Source organism: Sceloporus occidentalis, unplaced genomic scaffold (genome assembly GCF_023333645.1).
Source record: "Sceloporus occidentalis isolate IW3139 unplaced genomic scaffold, rSceOcc1.0.p SCAF_3, whole genome shotgun sequence".
Classification (NCBI taxonomy): domain Eukaryota; kingdom Metazoa; phylum Chordata; class Lepidosauria; order Squamata; family Phrynosomatidae; genus Sceloporus; species Sceloporus occidentalis.
In genome coordinates, this window is record NW_028316983.1 from 70,926,490 (window position 1) to 70,947,347 (window position 20,858).

Here is a 20,858-nt window from a genome sequence, read left to right on the forward strand (position 1 = left end):
TATTCCGTTAATCTCCTCCACTTCCAAATTTACAAAATGGCAGTCAGCAATCAACTTATTAATATTTAATTTTTAAAAAAGACCTAGGTTCTCTAAACACATCAGACACACTGCCTCCACCTATGGTGGACTAGCAGTCCCAGACTTTGAACTTTACTTCATGCCTTCCAGTTAAGCAAAATTGCACAACTAATCAAGGATGATGATTCCACAAAATGGGGTAACCTAGAAACTGGCCAAATAAATTCAATAGAAGCTTTCTTTCTTCACAGTCAGACTACAAAACACAAGCTCAAAGCAATTGTCAATTCCTTTCTTCGTAACTCTCTCACATTTTGGAATAAATGGAGGCATATCTTTGCCCCTGACCCTTCTCACTTGAAGACCTTTTTCTTACACCCAAACTCCCCAATTCTTCGTTAGTTTCTCCCTGATAGAACTTGGAAGCAGGGAGACATTTATAATGTTACTGAAAATCCTCTGAACAAATCTTGCCAAGAAAACCCTGTGATAGGTTTGTCTTAAGGTCTCTGTATCAAATATGACTTGATGGCACACCACAACAACATTTTTCCTGCTCTTTCATTTGTAGAATCCATAAGGCAGGTTATGATGTTGTTGTGTGCTTTCAAGTTGTTTTCAACTTATGGAAACTCTAAGGTGAGCCTATGCTAAAGTTTTCTTGGAAAGATCTGCCACTGCCTTCCTCTGAAGCTGAGAGAGCGTGACTTGCCCAAGATCACCCAGTGGGTTTCCATGGCTGAGCAAGGGATCTGAACTCCAGTCTCCAGTCACAGTCCAACACTCAAACCAATATGCCATATTATAGTATAGTAATAGTAAAATGGGATAATAGTAAAATGAGATGTGGTGGTTTAGTGGTTAAGACACCAGTTCTGGTGATCGAAAGATCAGAAGGTTGGCAGTTCATGGCCCAAGTTCTGCATGATGGGGGGAGCTCCCATAACTAGTCCCAGCTTCTACCAACCTAGCAGATCGAAAACAACAGTAGATACAGTAGGTACCACTTAAGTGGGAAGGTAACAGCATTTGGTACAGTCATGCTGGCCACATGACCACCAGAGTAGTCCTTGGACAACACTGGCTCTTTGACTTAGTAACAGAGATGAGCACCACCCGTTACAGTTTGTTACGACTAGACATTCATGTTAAGGGACTACCTTTACCTTTAATAATAAACTAAACTATAACTATATACAGTTATAGTAAACTGGAACTGAAAATAAGATAAATCAGGATTAGATATTTAAAAATGGACTATAAGCATGATGACAATTTTAAATCCCTATAAGTCAACCTGATGTATAAGTTGAGGTCAGGTTCTGGGGCTAAAATGGTGGATTTTGTTATGACCCATGTATAAGTCAAGGATAAAATTTAGGTGCATGTGACAAAGGATCTATAGGATGCAGCAAAGGAAAATTATGCCAAAGAACTTAACAAAATTCCATCAGGCATAACTGTTTGTGTACCCACTAAAGGCTGGATGGATGAGAGAACGGGGGGGGGGGGGGGGGGAGGGTCAGTGCTTTCAGGACAGATTACACTTTTGCCTTTCACCAGGAGATGGTTCCCTTTTTATAAGAATTAAAGTACAGTACTTACATTGACCTGTGGATAAGTCTACTCAGTTTTTTTGCATCAATTTTTACTAAATTTTTAGACTTATACATGAGTATATACAGTATCTATCTATCATCTATCTATCTATCTATCTATCTATCTATCTATCTATCTATCTATCTATCTATCACCATTAAAGGACCTGGAAATTTGGGTCGGCTTAAGCATAATTGTGACTCATCACATTCAGCTGAGTGCAGTATCACCGTGAGTGATCTTTTTGACTTTTGCTTCTCCTGATATTTTTCTGTAGTTGTGGTAGTAGCAGTAGTAGTAATACGAAGAAGAAGTTGTTGTTTAAATAACCCAGAATATACTAGAGTGAAAACTACTGTATTTTCTGGCGTATAAGACTACTTTTTAACCCAGGAAAATCTTCTCAAAAGTCAGGGGTTGTCTTATACGCCAGGTGTCGTCTTATAGGGCAGGTGCTGGACTGGAGAATCTGCGGTTGCCGCATATGGTGGGGGGAGCTCAAAAACAGCCGCGGCTGCATCCCCTCCCTATGTGGCGACCATATGAAAGCAGCAAGGGCAGCGCTGTACAAGTACAGTAGAAGAAAATCTTGGAGACAGGGAGGGCTGGGCAGACAGGGAGAGCTGACCAATCCAAGCAGGCTTTGTATACAACACGTTTTCCTGCTAAGTACCTGCATGTCATAAGCATTTGAATTAAAATTACCTTATTGAAATCAAATCTGATGTTTTTTTAATTTTTATTTAGTGTGCATTGGAAGAGAGGTAGTCTTATACGGCGAGTATATCCTAAACTCTATATTTTAACTGAAAAAGTTGGGGGTCTTCTTATACGCCCAGTCATCTTATATGCTGGAAAATACGGGTAGTATGCAGATGGTCCTGTGTGCAGGTTCATATTCTAAAAGGCATGGCACAAAAGGAAAGACAGTGTGAATGGAAAATGAAAACAAGCAAACACTTGCACCAGTTTTAAAATATTTCTTTCTTTCTTTTTTTTTAAAGGCTAATTTGAATGGAAACAGTTTAGGGAGGGGAAGAGTCAAAAAATAAAAGTAAAATGAGTAGGATTTACTTTTGAGTAAATATGCAATAAATTATATTGTGACATATAAACAAAACAATAAACATTCTTCTAAATTAAACTACAGGGACAAGCTGAGCTTGTAACTGGAAAGCTATGAAATGAATTTAGCTGTTTCTCTGCTATGCAAATGGCAAAATAAGGATGCCTTGGTCCTTAGTTTTAACTTTCCAGTTGCACATAGAAAGAACTATGCCTAGTTCTGGTGCAGGGGAAGCAAGAACTCAACCCTTCTCACTCAAAACCAACACAGTTGAGTGAAGACTCCAGATCCTCTATAAGACTGAGACTACGTTTAGCTACTAAAATTCAGCATGAGTCTTAATGCCAGTTCTTTAAAGCACAATCTCACAGACATGGCTGTGAAGTGGACTGTTTTAGTTAGTGGTTTACTTGCAGCTATAAGCCTTAAGATCTCTTCATGGCAAGTGTAAGCAAGGGAGGAGTGGCTACACTTTTAACGAAATGGAGCTGTCATACAGGATAATCCTAATGGGTTTAAGGGAATGTGCTCAGGGGTAAGATCCTATGTAGCTAAGAGTAAATAATGCTTGCCCTATATATAGCAGGCCCAGGGTGGAGGGGTGGGTGGGCAGGCATATCCCCAGGCCCATTTGCAGGAGTCTAGGACTGGAAATCACTAATGAGTGTCCAGTTCCTCTCCAGAGCAAAGAATTCTTGTATAAGCCCAAGGAGATTGAGTTGGCAATGTGTCAAGTGATGCCAGTTCAGATCCTGTGCCAAGAGCAGCACCCCACTTGGCTCACTCCATTGGAAGAGCTAATTAGAGGCAAGAGAGAGCAGCTGAGGGCAAGCACAGCCAGCAAGAAACCAAGCAAAGGGGCTTATGTCCAGCAGCGGCAGCAGCAGGCCGACAAGGGGAGGGGATATCAGAAGTGGATGCACACGGGTGCCCTTGACAGCTGCCTGGTTGTGGGGAAACTGAAAGACACTGGGATGCATTCCCTTGCAAGACCTCCGGGTGGGGAAAGCCACCCCACCGTGGTCCAAGGGGGGTCCTGCTGACCCACAGCAGCCTCTCTCCGGCAGTTGGGAGAAGCCCAGTGGGACAGAGGGCTGGAGGTAAGAACTGGGACAGGTGCCCACAAGGTGATTAGTATGGCATCCCCCCAGCAGCTATGTGGGCGTTAGTTAATCCATGATCCCTTGAATGTGGGGAGGGAGGTTCATGGGGCAGGTGGGGAATTCCAGTGGCAATTGTTCTTGCAGCTCTAATCCAGGAAGAAAGGGCTCTGGATCAATGGGAGGGCACCTACTTCATGTTCAAAGTGCCCCAGGTTCATTCCCTGGCATCTGGGAAAGATTCTGCTTGAATTCAGAATGTTGCTGCCAGTCAGTGTAGACTGGGGTGGGTACCAGATGTTGTACACACCCTTGCACCACTTTTTCAGTGAAGGAGTGGCCTCAGTGCCTTCTGGAGAGGAAGTCAAAATTGATTCCTAGATCAGCCAAACTTGACCATCCTTAGTGAAGTCAGCATTGACCTAAATGGATGAGTGAGCTGACTTTTTAAAACTGTAAGGAGAGGGTGCAGACAACTAAAGGAAAAGGAAAATCTCAGTGCCACAGCTACATTGCTTCCTTCTGATGACATGGATGGGAATTGAGTATACTCAGTATGATTGCCTGGGGTCCCTGAAGAAATAATAATGTCCTTTTTTTGCAAAGTGGTCTGGCTTCTGTTCAGCAAACCACAGTGCTCTGACACTCCCAATGTCTTAGCAGCCCCATCTCTAAACACCTGCATCCCCAAGGACTTGGAACTAGGAACTGGAATCACTTTTACCAGGCAAGAGTGGAAGTGGACAGAGCCTATCATACTACAGTCTACTGGGTCAAGACTGAGTCTGTGATCCACTGTTCAGGCACCAGCACCATAGGAAGGTCCATCAGCGAAGGCGGCTGACTAGTTGCTGTCATGGTGCAATAGCCTTGGGAGGCTTGGGCATCGTTGGGTGAATAAAGATGCCCAGAGTAAGGAAATGAGGAAAGCAATTTCCAGTTCTGCACCAGCCAGGCAGCAGGCACATGTGAATGGTTTACTCTGCATGACTTCTTCCTCCCAGTACTTCAGTGGAACAGCCCTAGAGAAGATGCCCTAAAATTAGGAGTGCCACCTGGAGTCTCTAGTCTACCATGCCTGTTCCCGTTCTGTGGATATGGATGTGGCTGGGGGGGGGGGGGGACATAATCCCAGGCTCAAGAGGTGTTACTATTTTCTATTATTCCTCTTCATCAATACCCTCTTCCTCCATGAAACCCTACTCAGCCAACTCATTGCAATGCTGCGTAATCCTTGGTTCACAGGGACTATGCCAGCTGAGTGTTACACTCTGGCAAGTTCTTCCAGGCTGATTAGGCTTTGAGTAGAACTCAATACAGGGATTGTGTTCAGAATACCAGCCTAACTAAATACAGTTGGCCCTCCATGGACTCTGCTCTTACAGTTCAAGGGACACCATTTTACTATGGCATCGTATATAATGAGATTGAGCATTCCCTGATTTTGGTATCGGGTGGGGGGGGGGGTCTTGAAACCAAACCCCAGCAGATGTACTGAGAGTCTTGTCATCAAACAAATGACCATCAGGGGCCCTTTCACACTGCATAACTGTAGCACTATGATTCTGCTTTTACTGTCATGGCAACATTCTGTGGAATCCTGGAATTTGCAATTTTGGGAGGGGTGCTTAAAATTCTCATCCAGAGAGCTTCAGTTCCTCACCAAACTATAGTCCCAAGGAATCTATAGGACATTGCCATGACATTTAAAGTAGAATGAATCATAATGCTATACTGTACAAGAGGAGAGGACCCCAGAAGACAAACTGGCTATCAAAACAAAACATAGCAGTGTCGCAATCAATATTGGTGATCAGAGCACCATCACTGACGAAACCCACCCTAAGGGAGCGTGATACCACTGTTCCCCAAACATCTGCCTTTTGTCAGAAACGGCGTGTGGTGTTCTCCTGCATTCCTTTAAATGCTGAAGTGTGAGTGGGATGAGGTTTGGTGGGAGAGAAAAGGAGAGCCCCCAGATTTTTAAGTTGTTAAAATTTTAAATTTTCCCTGGGATGAGATCATTCCTCCCAGAAAGAGGAGGCAGGTCCGCCAAGAGGAGTCGTTCTGCAAGGTGACCAGAGGACCCCCCCCCCCCCCGCTTTCCCAGGACCTCTCCTATATTTCAACCTTCTGTCCAGGTGGCATTCCAAAATGTCCTCCATTTGGAGCATAGAATCATAGAATCATAGTTGGAAGAGACCGCACGGGCCATCCAGTCCAACCTCCTGCCATGCAGGAAATCCAAATCAAAGCATTCCCAACAGATGGCCATCCAGCCTCTGCTTAAAGACCTCCAAGGAAGGAGACTCCACTATACTCCAAGGAAGTGTGTTCCACTGTCGAACAGCCCTTACTGTCAGTAGTTCCTCCTAATGTTGAGGTGGAATCTCTTTTCCTGGAGCTTGCATCCATTGTTCCGGGTCCTGTTCTCTGGAGCAGCAGAAAACAAGCTTGCTCCCTCCTCAATATGACATCCTTTCAAATATTTAAACAGGGCTATCACATCACCTCTTAACCTTCTCTTCTCCAGGCTAAACATCCCCAGCTCCCTGAGTCGTTCCTCATAGGGCAAGGTTTCCAGAACTTTCACCATTTTAGTCGCCCTCCTTTGGACACGCTTCAGTTTCTCAATGTCCTTTTTGAATTGTGGTGCCCAGAACTGGACACAATATTCCAAGTGGGGCCTGACCAAAGCAGAATACAGTGGCACTATTACTTCTCTTGATCTAGACACTATACTTTTATTTATGCAGCCTAAAATTGCATTGGCCTTTTTAGCTGCCGCATTGCACTGTTGACTCATGTTCAACTTGTGGTCTACTTGGACTCCTAGATCTCTTTCACACGTAGTTTCATTCAGACAGGTGTCCTCAATCCTATATCTGTGCATTTTATTTTTCCGCCCTAAGTGCAATACCTTACATTTCTCCGTGTTGAATTTCATTTTGTTAGCTTTGGCCCAGCTTTTTAGTCTATTCAGGTCATTTTGAATCTTGATCCTGTCCTCTGGGGTATTAGCTATTCCCCCTAATTTGGTGTCATCTGCAAATTTGATAAGTATGCTCCCAATTCTGTCATCCAGGTCATTGATAAAGATGTTGAATAGCACTGGGCCCAGGACAGAGCCCTGTGGGACCCCACTGGTCACTTCTCGCCAGGATGAAAAGGAGCCATTGTTGAGCACCCTTTGGGTTCGGCCGGTCAACCAATTACAGATCCATGTAACAGTTCCTTTGTCTAGCCCACATTTTACAAGCTTGTTTGCAAGTATGTCATGGGAAACCTTGTCAAAGGCCTTACTGAAATCAAGATATACTATATCCACAGCATTCCCTTCATCTACCAAGCTGGTAATTTTATCAAAGAAAGAGATTAGGTTTGTCTGGCATGACTTGTTTCTCTGAAACCCATGTTGACTTTTTGTGATTATGGCATTGCCTTCTAGATGTTCACAGACTCTCTGTTTAATGATCTGCTCCAGAATCTTTCCTGGTATTGATGTCAGACTAACTGGACGATAATTGTTGGGATTCTCTTTTTCCCCCTTTTTGAAGATGGGGACAACGTTTGCCCTTCGCCAGTCTGCTGGGATCTCTCCTGTTCTCCAGGAGTTTTCAAAGATTATTGCCAATGGCTCCGATATTACTTTTGCCAGTTCTTTTAATACCCTTGGATGGAGTTCATCTGGTCCCGGAGACTTAAATTCATTTAGATTAACAAGGTGTTCCTCTACTATCTCTTTACTTATTCTGTGCTGAAATTCCCCTATTCTGTCCTCTGCTCCATTTTTCTCAGGTTGAGCACCCTTTGCCTTTTCTGAGAAGACTGTAGCAAAAAAGGTGTTGAGTAATTCTGCCTTTTCTCTATCTCCTGTTAGCATTTTGCCATCTTCTCTACGCAGTGGCCCTACCGTTTCCTTCTTCTTCCTCTTGCTGCGGACATATCCAAAAAAGCCCTTTTTATTGTTCTTAACCTCTCTAGCAAGCCTGAGTTGATTCTGCGCTTTAGCTTTTCTGACTTTACCCCTACACATGCCTGCTATTTCTTTGAATTCCTTTTTTGTGATTTCCCCCTTTTTCCATTTCTTATACATGGTCTGTTTAGCATGACTAAGAAGCCTGAATTGATATTTATATCAGTGATTTATTTATTTATTTATTTATTTGTTTGTTTGTTTGTTTATTATCCTGCCTTTCTCCCAAAGTGAGACCCAAGGTGACTAACATACATAAAACACAACAGGTAAAACTGTACAATTAAAATCGTAAAAATATAAAAATTACAAATATAAAATTTAAAACATACAAAGTTAAGATTAACTTTTCTTTGGCCATGCCCTACGTTGTTTTTGAACGTCCTCCATTTCACTATGCCTCTGTCCTCCTTTGCCATTGGGACATCTGGTCACCCTGATGCACCCAGAAAGGAGGACAAGGCACCGCAAGAGGTGGGACCTTCCAGAAAAATGGAGGACATTACCAAAGAAAAAGCCTAAAGCAGTCCTAGAAATGTAAACAAAGACTACTTAAGTTATGCTCCAAAGGGAGGACATTTTGGAACTCCTCCTGGAAAGAAGGTCTTGGAAAAGGAGGAGGTCTGGTCACTCTGCCCCAATGCCTTGGGAGCCCCCCGTTTCATCTCCCAGGGCTCTTCCCACAGCTCTCATGGCTTCCAGTGAACATATCCAGGGATAGCCATGTTGGCCATCTACCAAAAAACAGTCCCATCCAAAATCTGCCAAACAGGGATACTGTTATTGGGCCAACCCAAATGCACAAGCTGCACTGACCTCTTCCTCTCTAGTATCCTTTTGAACCCCTTGGCCTGAGGAAGAAGCCCCTGGTGCTTCAAAAGGCTGCAACATCTACCATATGCATTTGGGTTGGTCCAATAAAGGAATCTCTCTTTGGGGTTTTTGGATGTTATCTAAGCTAACCATACGAACCATTTTAATTGGGACAGAACCATTTTTTCTTCATATTTTCAGACCATCCTGTCATTTGAATATAAATGTCCGTTGTGTCCTGTTTTCAAGAAAAATGCCCTGTTACGTTGAAAATGGTTTGGTTGGTTGCCAGAAGTCTTGAAGGCCCTCAGCAGCAGCAGCAGATGATGCTGAGCAGGGCTGCCAGGGCCACGCTGGTCCCAATGGCCTCACTGGGGTCAGTGTCACCCGGGGAAGGAGCTGATGGTCTCAGCTGCCCCATTGGCCTCCGCCTGAAGCGCTCCATTCAGGATCCTTAGTCATGCTTTTTGTACTAATGTTACTCTTGCATCGTAATTCCCATCTATCACTGAACCTCATGGTCAAGTTGTGTCTTTGGTTCTCCTGGCAAAATTAAAACCAGACCTTACAAGCACAATATTGTTCACAGAACCTAAATGCATTTACATAGGACTAGTTTCATAAATGGTAAGGATGTGATGTTTTCAAAGACAAGACTGTTCGAGTCTTTTCTTTCTAACCTTGGGGCCTCTTTCTCCTGAGCCTCAGCCCCTTCGCCCTCCATCTCTTCCAGCATTGACATGCAAACAGGCTGGCTTTGAGCAGCCATGGCTGGAAGCCCCTTCGGGCGACCCCCACAGAGACAGACCCACGGGCCCTGAGGGGGCAGGAAGAGGGGCTGAGATGCCGGCGGAGGGCCCTGGGGCCCTGAGGGTGCTGCCTGGGCTTCTGCTCCTGGCTCTCTGCTTCTGGGGCCTGCGGGGGTCAGAGCCGCCTGGGCCGGGCTCCTCCTGGGGGAGGAGGGAGCGGGTCTGGCTGGCGGGGCTCCGGAGGCGATGGCTGCGGAGGAGGAGGAGGCGCTGGCGGCCGGCCCCCTGCCCTCTTCCCGCCCCGGGGAGGCTGCCCTGAGGCCCCGCCGGGCTCCCTCCGGCGGGGAAGGAGCCAGCCAGCCAGCCCTCCTGGGGCCCCGGGGAAGCCCTCCGGCCCAGCCCCAGGCCAGCAGCCCCCGCAAGGTAAGCCCCGGAGGCCGGGCGCCCTCCTTTCCCAGGACAGCGCCGCCAGGAAGCATGGGCTTTTTCCCCCTTGCTGCCAGGGAGAGCGGCTCCTCCTTTCTGCTGGGCCCCGAGAGGCAGCCTGGGCTGGCACTGCCAGGGAGGGGGCCCCAGAACCCCGGCTAGGGAGCATGGCTAGCCATGGCCAGGGAGGGCTGCCCAGGGGCCCGCATCCCTCCATCCCTCCTCCTCCTCCTCCTCCTCCTCCTCCGTCCAGGAGCCAGTCCCAGGAGGTCCTCCCTCAGGGAACCAGAAGAAGCAGCAGCAGCAGCATCAGCATCGGCAGCAGGAGAGGCACTGACTGCAGCCCTCTCCGGAGCCCGGGCGCCGCCTCCTCCCTTCTCCTCCGGGGCCAAAGCGATGCCCGGTCCCCGGAGGGCAGAGGGAGCCGCTTCCCGCCCGGGAGCCTCCTCCTCCTCCTCCTCCTCCTCCTCCTCGGAGGAGCCGCAGCATGGGCCCCGCGGAGGAGAAAGAGCAGCGGGCGGTGAGTGGCTCTCTCTTGGGGCAAAGGGAAACCCTGGGCGAAGGCAGCGGAGGAAGTAGACTGCAGCCACACTGGAGATATAACCCGCTTTGGCCCCGCTTTAACTCTTTCTCTGGCTCTTTGCTATGGAATTCTGGGAGTTGGAGTTTGTTGTGGGCAACAACAAACTCCAACTCCCAGAATTCCATAGCCAAGTTGAGACTGACTGAAAGAATGAAGTTGGCAGCAGGAGCTTCCCTAGACTCCAGTCTGCTCCCTCAAGTGCATGGTATTATAGTGGTATAGTGGTTTCAGCATTGGACTAGGAGACTGGAGTCTCTGCTCAGCCATGGAGACCCACTTGGACAAAGTCACACTCTCTCAGCCTCGGAGGATGGCCAGGGCAAAGCCCCTTGGATGGAACTTGGCAAGAAAACCCAGCGAGGGTCACCATACGTGAGAGGAAGGAGTTGAAGGCACTTAACAGCAGCAACAACAAGGAGAGAATAATGGAGAGAGGTGGCAACTGAAGAGGGGAGACAGGTCCTGTGTGGAAAGGGCTCCCCACAGTCCTGGCTCAGGGCTTCCTTCTTCTCTCTCCCCGGAGGCCAGGAAGGTGCTCCAAAGTCCTCTCCACATCTCCAGACTCTCATCCAGATTTCTTCCAAGCTTCATGGTGCTTTCAGGGCGGACTCACCAGGCAAGCCTTTCCTCTGGTTATTCCTGCACTCAGGACATGATCTGCCAAGGCTCAAAAGGGGGAGAACCTATTCCAAACAGTTCTTAGAATCATAGAGTCGGAAGAGATCCAAGGCCATCTAGTCTGACCCCATTCTGCCATGCAGGAATTCACAATCAAAGGATCCCTGACAGATGGCCATCCAGCCTCTGTTTAAAGACCTCCAAGGAAGGAGACCCATTACACTCCGAGGAAAGAGTGTTTCACTGTCAGACAGCTTTTTCCATCAGGAAGTTCCTCCTAATGTTGTAGTGGAATATTTTCCTGGCCTTTGCATCCACTGCTCCATGTCTAGTCTCTGGAGCAGCAGAAAACAAGCTTGATCTATCCTCAATATGAAATCCCTTCAAATATTTAAAGAAGGCTATCCCATCTCCTCTTAACCTTCTCTTCTTCTTGACAAACTCCTAGCTTGGGGGACTTTGGAAGCTGCAGTTCTGTTGCATCACTCTTACCTGGGAATAAGCATCCCTAAAGACAGCAAGATTTCTTTCTGGATAAACATGCCTAGGATTGCTCTGCAAATTTCTCTCCCAGTTGCCACCACTTCTGGAGCAGGCAGAACCATTCGTCCTTAGTAGTGCCTGTTCTGGAGTGACCCCTCCATTGCTCCCTGGCAGATTACTTCTGCTTAAGCATTGTTTGGGGTGCTATTCAGGAGTAACAGTGGCATCAGGTTGCAAATCCTGCCTTAATAGCCAGTTTGCTCACTGCATCAGGGTGGGGATTTTAGGCTGTGCTCCTTGTAAACAAAACAGGCATGTTGGGCTGTTCCACTAGTAAGATGGTTGGCCAAGAGAGGAGCTCCCAAAATTCACAGATTAGCTTGTGTTTCTGAGGCTGCATGTGCAGAGATGCTTTGCAGTGTGATGGCAGTAGAGGCTGGTCCCCAGATTCAAGGAAGGCTTTCTTGCCAACAGCAATCTGTTTTGGAAAGTAAACATCGGGGAATCTTCCTGCACAAATTCCTGGAGCTCTGCAACAGACTGCCTTAGAGCTACCCCTTCAGCTTGTGATGACAGTTTAAGTCACCCTTAAGGGGGAAATTCTCTCCTCCTGCCCCAGTGTGTATTCATTCATCCTGGAGGTATGCTTGAGGGACTCAGAATACCTTGAGATACCAGCATCCTCTTGAAAATAGCTTCACAACTACAGTCTCTTGAAAACAGCTTGATCCATGAACTGCTTTGATCAAGACCATGCTCCTCCTTACCATTCACCATTTGGTGGGTTTAGCAAATGATGAAAAGGTCATTCTGCTGTGCCTGCCTATTTCGCTCTCACAAAGCCCGTCCTCAACATCCCTCCCTGACTGATGAATGATGCACACTCAGCCCCTCAGCTCTGAAGTGAAACAACAGCTGGGTAATGCAACAGGAGAGGCTGCCATTTCCCAGTTCTTCAAGCACACAGTAAGTGCAAGTCTTTGGCAGTGAGCCTCAGAGGACCAGTGTGGTCCTTCTGACTCGGCCCTCCTCTCCCGTTTCATCTGAGGAGTCTACCAACCCATTCTAAAGATCTCACTCATGGTGCATTCAGATTTTTTTCTGGGAATTGATGCAGCATTCCCTACTCTTATGTAGTGATGCCAATTCGGACCTGGTTCTCCAAAATTTCCACTGAGACACATGAGTCTAATTATGGCCAAATGGCGTATGTGTAAAAGTCAGTGGAGCCGCAGCTCCAACCAAAGGTCTTGGGAAAAGTAAAACATTTCTTTGTCTGAAGCTTCCGGAATAGTTACTGAAAGCTGATTATTCCCAAAAGCTTTACAACCAATTGGTGATTGCTTAGTACTAATTTGTCAGATAGGGAAGCAAACGTCAATAGCGTCTCAGTTTTTCTATGGCTAGGGACTCTGATGTGCTTTCTGCCTGGCTGGCAGATCATGAAAGTAAAGAGCAGTCTGAATTTTGGCATCCATTCGCATCTCCTGGGATATGCCTGGGACTCTGGATCCAATTGGAAAAACGAAAAGAAGTGGGAAAAACTATCTGTTCTGTAACTATCTGCAGGAGCAAGTCACCTTCTCCCCCAGCCCCCAAAAGCAATATTCCCTTGTGGGTCAATTGTTGAGGTCCTCGTGTTGGTGGTGGGTGGGACTGAAGTGCATCCCCTTTCTCTCTTTTTATTTACATGCTTTTTATCTGTCACACACTCCTCACCAAGGGAGCTTCTAGGGAAGAGAAACATCTCTCCTGCAGCAGCGTGACCAGTCACTTGCAGCTGGCTTCTGAAATTAGACTGAGGCCTATATGAGATTACACTGAGGCCCACATGCAGCCCTAGGGCCTCACGTTGCCCATTCCTATTCTACAGGCAGACGATGTTAGGACAGATAGGGACATCCTAGAGCTGAAGTCCCTTCAGTTTCATTAAGAAGCCTACCATTTTTACAGGTAGCTTAGAGGAAACAAGAAGGCATTCCAAGCATCTGTTGTAACTCTGAATCACTTTTGATTCCTCCGTCTGTGAATCTAGAGAATCAGGATCTCTCTCCCAGCCACTCGGATGGGTCACTGGTCTCCAGTCTCCCTGTCTCTTGTGTGTGGTCACTGTAGGAATGAACAAATTTCTAGTTCTGTGTTGCCATCTTGTGGGAACCCGTAAAAATGCACGTTTTTGAAAACTGAAGGTGGGATGTAGGGAGATCAATCCTGTCAAGTCAAAAGCAAATCTGTTCAAAAGTAGACCAAGTTCTAGGACATGACCCAGGCTCTGGAGTGGTGTGGGTCACTTTTATCAGGCATCAATAGGATTTAATGTCTCTTCTGTGAGTCTCTGCTTCCAGCCTCTCCAGAGCACTGCCTTGTCTTTGTATTGTTCTCTGGGGAACTGTCCCATGAAACCACAGATCAGAGTGTGATATGAGGGCAGAATGTAGTCCAAGTAGAGTTTCACTTAGTGCGATTCCTCAAAAAATGTGATCCTCTTTCCTAGGCACCTTGAAGGGATGCAGAAGAAATATTTAATGTGGTTTACAGCATTCAGCTGGGACATGGGAGATCCGCACAAGGGAGTTTATCATACAGGAGGCTAAGTGCCCAAATCCCACGCAGAGACTGGATTTAAATTCCTGGAATATCCCGCAAAAGCGGGATCATTTTCAGACACATCAGGCGCATTGAGCATTAATCTGACATTAACCTGCACATGAAGTGGACAAAATCAGCCGCTTTTTACTGTCAGGAAAATTCTGAAAATAAAAAGCGAGTGATTTTGTCCACTTTCTGTGTGGGTTAATTTTGGATTAATGGTCAGTGTGTCTGAAAACAATCCAGTTTTTGTGGATTTAAATCCCATTTCTGCATGGGATTTGGCCGAATCCCTCCCATGTGATAAACTCCTAAATCACAAAATTCACAGGATGGCCTTGTGGGTCAGCCACTCTCTTTCTCAGTGTGACCTACCTTAGAAGGTTGTTGTAAGGATAATATCAGAAGGAGGAAATCCTTGGATGCCAATTTGAGTTTATTGGAGCAAAAGGTGCGATATATATGTTGCAAATTTTAAAATGTGTGAATATATTATTTCTCTGATAATGCTCACTAAGTGAGTGCTAAGAGCTGAAGGTGGTGGGTATGCATTTTGGTATCTATCTAGTTATAGATACTTTGCAGAGTACAGGTGGTTCCAGTTCAACAATTTAAAAACTTCATCACAAGGACACAAAATGTCCTGTGGAAAAGGAGAACTGCTGAGATCATCTAAATCATGGTAGCTGCACACTGAGAAACAGAAAGAGAGGGAGCATGGTGTAGTGGTTTGAGTGTTGGACTCCAACTCTAGAGACAAGTATTTGAATCCCCACTCATCCATGGAAACCAGTTGTGCGACCTTGGGGAAGTCACACTTTCTTACCCTCAGAGGAAAGCTAAGGCAACCCACCTCTGAACAAATCTTGCCAAGAAAACCCTACGATAGGTTTGCCCAAAGGTCACCATAAGCCAGAAACAACTTGATGGTACACAACAACAACAAGTGCAGAGAGGCCCAACATAGAAGCACTCATTCTTATTATTAATTCTTCTTTAGCTATGGAAACTCTTACAAATGTGCCAGAGACTTTGTGTATGTACCACTTAAGTGTGAACTGCTTTGGGTTATTATTTCATAAACTGGATCTTATCAGAGTTGGAGTTAGTCAGGAAGCTCTATTGTCCCTGGGATTCTCTTTCATCCCATCAACCCCCCCCCCCCCTCGTTCCAAGAAAGCTTCTCGTTGTGCATGCTGATGCTCTTAGGTGACACACAAGAAACTGCTTTTAAAAATATGTTCCTTAGCATGCCCAGAGACAGAACAGAGCCTTGGAGTGTCCTATACATGCCAGCTCATTCCTTTTACAAACACATACCAAGGAACCTGTTAGAACATTGCTATTCAAAGTAGCAGTCTATGGACTAGTGCTAGTCTGCAGCAAGTTTCCAGGAAATAAACAGTTGAGACAATGAGCCCAAATAAGATAGTGGTCCCAGGTACATTCAAAACTACCAGTCCACCATGTGAGATCATGTGAAAAGCCCATGCCAGATGCCTACATGCAAAACTGTTGTGTCCAAAAGACCAGACCAAACCAAAAGCAAACAAAGAAAAACACCCTTATCTTGTAGAGAACTCTGAAAAGTAATTTTTTGTTAATTGCAACCACCAGGACCCCCCAGCTAGCATGTCCACTGACTATGCTGGCTGGGGGATTCTAGGAGTTGTCCGAAAGAGTTATATTACCAAGCTATGAGATTCCTGTTTGAGTGGCTGCTTTTCTTTAGTTGAACTGGCTCATTTATCTAGATAATTTCAGAGCAGGAAAGAAGGAATGCTCAGAGGTTCAGAGAAGGGCAAAGTTGATGATTCCCCTAGTAAGCTGTTGAAACAGAAATTAGGCTACTCTACCAACTAAGTGAGCTCTAGTTCCTGAACTGTGTCTTTGTGTTGCAGATAGGATGGAGTGGAGAGTGGAGGGGCCAAGACACAGATCAGACAGTTCTCCCTCTGCCTACAGGAGTTTGCCTGCCCATCAAGTACATTACTGGGTGAGTCAGTCTTGCTGGGGAATTTTCTTGACACAGGAACACTAGCTACAATGGACAGCAAGAGTGCCTCAGAGAAGATTCCACCTTCCTCCAAAGTATGAAAAATGGAATGGGGTCTCTCCTTTTACATCACTCTTCTTTGGTCTGGCATTTTACTTCTCACTGTTAGCCCAGCCTCTGCCCTCCTGGGATCCATCTCTCACAGGGCCATCCACTGCACAGGGCATTTTACTTGCACATTGCAATGATTACATGATTGTTTTATTTTATTATTTTTTAATGTATGTCCTGCCTTAGAGCTTAAAAAATTTGAGTCCCGATACAGGGGCTCAAGGCAGCTAACAACAAACTTAAAATAATGCAAACATGTTTAAGAAGAATAAATATAACATTTAAAAACAATTAAAAACATTGAACATATTAAAGTCTGTATACAAACCTTAAAATCTGAATTGCATAGCCCAACTATCATAAGTTTGAAAAAGCCTGATGGCACAAAAATGTGTTTATTTGCTACAAAAAGGAGATCAGGGGCGAGGCCATCCTGGCATCTTTAGGAGGGAGTTCAAAAATCTGGGAGCAACCACTGAGAAGACTCTCTCCTTTGTTCCCACCAAATAAGCTTGAGAGGGTAGCGGGACAGAGAGACGTATCTGTATGATATTAGAACTGTAATGAGTTCATAAAGGGAGATACAATCCTTCAAATAACCTGGACCCAAGTTATTAGGTCAAAAGCTGTATAGGTCAAAACCATGAACTTACCGTAGATGTGTTGACTTTGTTGCATATGTATATAGCTGTAACATCTCACCAGAGCTTAGAAATTTTAAATACTACAACACCTGGAATCCCCTAGCTGCCGTGGCCACTATCTATGCTGGTTTGGGAATTCTAGGAATTGTAGTCTAAAAAAGAGCAGCATTTCCATGTTCTGCTTATCACTGTACATGTGATGGGACAAACTCCATTGTCATCTTTATATGTAACAGTTCATGTGACTGACATGTACTTTCCAGCACAGAAGATGCTCATGAGAGAAGGCATGTGAACTGGCCCTGAGATGCTAGTGTTTTTGCATCATGACTTTACTATGCTCTCATTTATTTCTAGAAGGGCCCTCTAAATGTCTGTGTCTCACTGTTTTTGACCATACTTACTAGAATGTGCCATTTTCTTTTTTCTAGGAGCCAGGGTTGTGGGGTACACTCACTCTGTTGTCACTCTTTGCCGGGGCAGTCATGGCAACCCCCCAGACCTGGCATCATAATCAGACATTGGGAGCAACACCTGGAAGCATGGACACTGCCAGCCCTGCCCTCATGGAGGAAAACAGCAAGGAAGCCCCATCCTGGGGTGCATGGAACTACTGGCATGGTAGGAACTTAGCATGTCCCCAGAGAAAGTGGTTGAGAGACTACACTTCTTTTATTGGGATCCTCAGGCCAAGTCTCCAGTTCACTTTCTCTCTAGTCTGATGCTCCACTTCTGTAATTTACCCCAGTCACTGGAGCCAGGCAACTATTAATTTGAAAGGGAGGACAGATATCTTATCTGTGCTATCTCATTTCTTATCTTATTTGTGCTCATTGGCTCTGGGGCAGATAACATGGTCTGAGGGAGCAGATATATGCCTAATTCATGGATCATCCCTTTTCCTTGTTTCATGGGTCCTAGCAGTCTGCTTGTGCTTTCTCTTCTCTTGTGACTCACTTTTTTCTATCTCCTTTAGGGGAAAACATGACCATACAAGGGTCCAGTGCCTCAGAACTACTCAGGGCTGAACGTTCTCCAGAGGGTGCCACCAAAGTCCGGAAAGGATCCAGGAAGGCTGGGCGTGGGAACCGCAGCCGCAACTGCCGCCTGCACAGCCTGAGGGTGAAGGTGCGGGATTTGGGACTTGGCTTTGAGTCGGATGAGATTGTGAAGTTCAAGTACTGCAGCGGGTCCTGCCATCGAGCCCGCACAAATTATGACCTCACCTTGAGTAGCCTGCTGCAGCAACGTGCCATCGTGCCTGGGCCTCATGACCACCCCTCCTCCCATCCATGCTGTCGGCCCACCAAGTATGAGGACTTTTCCTTCATGGATGTGCGCAATGCCTGGAAGACAGTAAGCCAAGTCTCGGCAGCAGAGTGTGGCTGTGTGGGCTGAGGTGTGTTGTCTGCCCAGAGCTCACGGTGTCACTGTGGTGACAGGTATTCCTGCTCCCATTGCAGGCCTGCCAAGAGCCCTCCCTGTCTGCGGTTCTTGGGATGAGGAGATACACAGACTGTGATGTCGCTTGCCAGACCAAATAGAAGCAGCACGTGAACAATAAGTTGGAGAGGAGCATTCTTGGCTCAAATGGGTCTAGGCCTTACAGGCATACATGCTGGACATCTTTACAGTGTCGTCTTCATGCTTGCAACAAGATGGTGGGACAAAGCTCAGCCAAGCCAATGAGGTCAGCAACAAGCCTCACTCTGGGTGGATCTCGTTCGGTCTGTCAACAGTGTTGTGAATTTACTCACACATCGAGTCTCCTCTTTCAGTAGAGAGACATGACTGGAATTGCCCAAACCTTATCAAAGGATAAGTGGGCAGGGATGTCAACAGAAAGAACTGTGGTGCTAATGGGTAGCTCCTTAAGTGCCCCTCCTTATCACTAGTCCTTCTCTAGCCAGTTTAAAGAAATAGGCTGCTTACTAGGGTCACCCAGCTGCATCAGCTGCAACACACATCCTCTCCCCACTTCTTCTCCATAGCGGCAACCTCAATTTTCCCTAGCAGCTTGGTCTATTTCCGTGAAGAAGAAGACGTAGTTGCGCATAAAGGCCAGTTTTGCAACCATTAGTAGAGGTTTCAGGGTCAGCCTACAGTTGTTCTTCTATACCTCCTCTGTTTTCTGGAGACTCAGTGATTGCTACTTCCATTAGTCCTGTGCTAGAATAGCCAGCATACTGATTGAGAACCAAATGACGCACTTTCCTGGTTTCTGGACTTTCTGCCTGCTTAGAGTCTTTTATCTAGTTAGGGAGCTTCTCCTGGAGAGAACAAGCCTGCAGCAGGTGGAATATAGAGTCTGGGCAATGCGGAGGAGCTCAGTAAGCATAGCTGGAGAAGTCTGTATTTCTAATGCAAAGTCAAATCAGCAACAGCTAGAGAAAGGGCTTCTCCTATAAATCCATGATGGTGTTAACATTTGAATTTGCAACATTCCCTGTTACATCAGCAACAACTTGGAGTTTGGCCACTGCACATTTTTCAGGCTGGTTCTGGAAGCAACAACAGTCCCTGCCATTTCCTAGGCCAGGCATCTCTTGGTACCAGCAGGGCCCATCCATCCTAGAAATGACACTTTCTGAACAAAGTTATTTATTCTCTTAAGTTATTTATTTATTTGTTTGCACCCCACTCATTTCTGGTGGTACCTATTTATAATGCTGAGAATTGGGCTTGGGGCAACATTTAAAGCAGATGCTGATGCTATGCCCCAGCCTGCAGTCAGCACCTCCTTGTCCTTTCCCCTCACTTGGCCTAAGCAAAGGCATTTCCTCTTCCTCCTTTCCTGATTTTATATTCTCTACCCTTTATTTGCATTTGGATAAACTCTATTTTTGTACAGCAGCAACTTCCTGTAGCAATAAAAGCCTGCTGAGGCAGTGCAAAATTGACTTTGTGTATATTACTGTGCTGGAGGGAGGAAAGACTATTATGCATATCAGTTTAGTTCATAAACATAGGTCTTGCAGCAAAATGCAAGTCAAATGCTGTGTCAGGGTATCCATTGAAATATTATGAAAGGTTACTCCATATTGCAGAAAAAGACTCTGTGAGCCTTTCCTTTCTCTGAAATTCCTAGAATGTGTTGCCTTAATTTCTAACATCACATCAGTTTTGTTGAATCCAGTTCCAATGACAGTGTTTTCCACTTTCCCGGTTTTGAACAAGGTTAAATGAGCAGTTATCACTACATTACTCAAAAGTAGTGCTGTAGTGCAAACAGGGCAGCCAAGTGCTGATACTTTTTTATTAGCAGAGAAAAACAATCTGCCAACCCTGTCACGCTCTCCTTTTCTCTCTGCACTTAGTAGGTGATGGTGGATTTTCCCTGAAATAATTTATTATTATGAGCTCTCTCTCTTGTATTTCAAAGTATTTCAGAATGCCTTGATTTTGAATGAGTGGTTCAGAACCACTAGCTTTACAATCCACATAAAGATGAACACTGGTAGATGATCTATTTCAAAACAGTATTTTAGCCTGTATTTTAGGATTTACCCTTTGAGTATGGGGGTCTCTCATGATTGGTGTTTGCACTTCACAGCTTACTTTTTCCACACTCTGGTTAAATCTTGGGCTGACCATCACCACACAAGTATCCTATACAGCATTTATACTGGCATCTTCTATACCAGGATGAGCAAAGTGTGGCCCACTGGGCACAGGCAGCCCCTCTCCAGAGCCATTTTTGAAGATTGTGGGTGGTTACAAAAAAAGAAGAAGCAAAAAAATGGTCCGATTTTTGTGGGCATTTTGTGGCGTGTTGCATAATCCACAGAGTTCTTCTATGTGACTTAAGCTGTATAAAGGCATATAAGATGACAGCTCCTCCGGGACTTTCAACCCACTTATGACCAGATGACATTTTTATTTAAATTATACTTGGGACTGATTGGAAAAACATTCTTAGGAGTCTAGAATAGGATAATAGTGGAAATATTTGGTGGATTTCTCTGAACAATTTATGGATCATCTCATCTTTTCTGTCTAGGTCATTATTTTAATACCTGGCACAAAAGCATATTTACAAAAATGCATTGTGAGCTGAGACAGAACTATTATCCTAAACAGGAAT

General features: G+C 45.6%; 1 protein-coding gene across 1 annotated transcript; it reads left to right on the forward strand.

Moving 5' to 3' along the window:
* Positions 1-3,594: 3,594 nt before the first annotated feature.
* On the forward strand, positions 3,595-19,640 carry LOC149316176 (glial cell line-derived neurotrophic factor-like). Its single transcript, XM_089518630.1, has 4 exons — positions 3,595-3,786; positions 15,925-16,019; positions 17,206-17,395; positions 17,751-19,640. Exons 2-4 carry the CDS (start codon positions 15,930-15,932, stop codon positions 18,170-18,172), a joined length of 702 nt encoding a protein of 233 aa, XP_089374756.1. The 5' UTR covers positions 3,595-3,786; positions 15,925-15,929; the 3' UTR covers positions 18,173-19,640.
* The last annotated feature ends 1,218 nt before the right edge of the window (positions 19,641-20,858 follow it).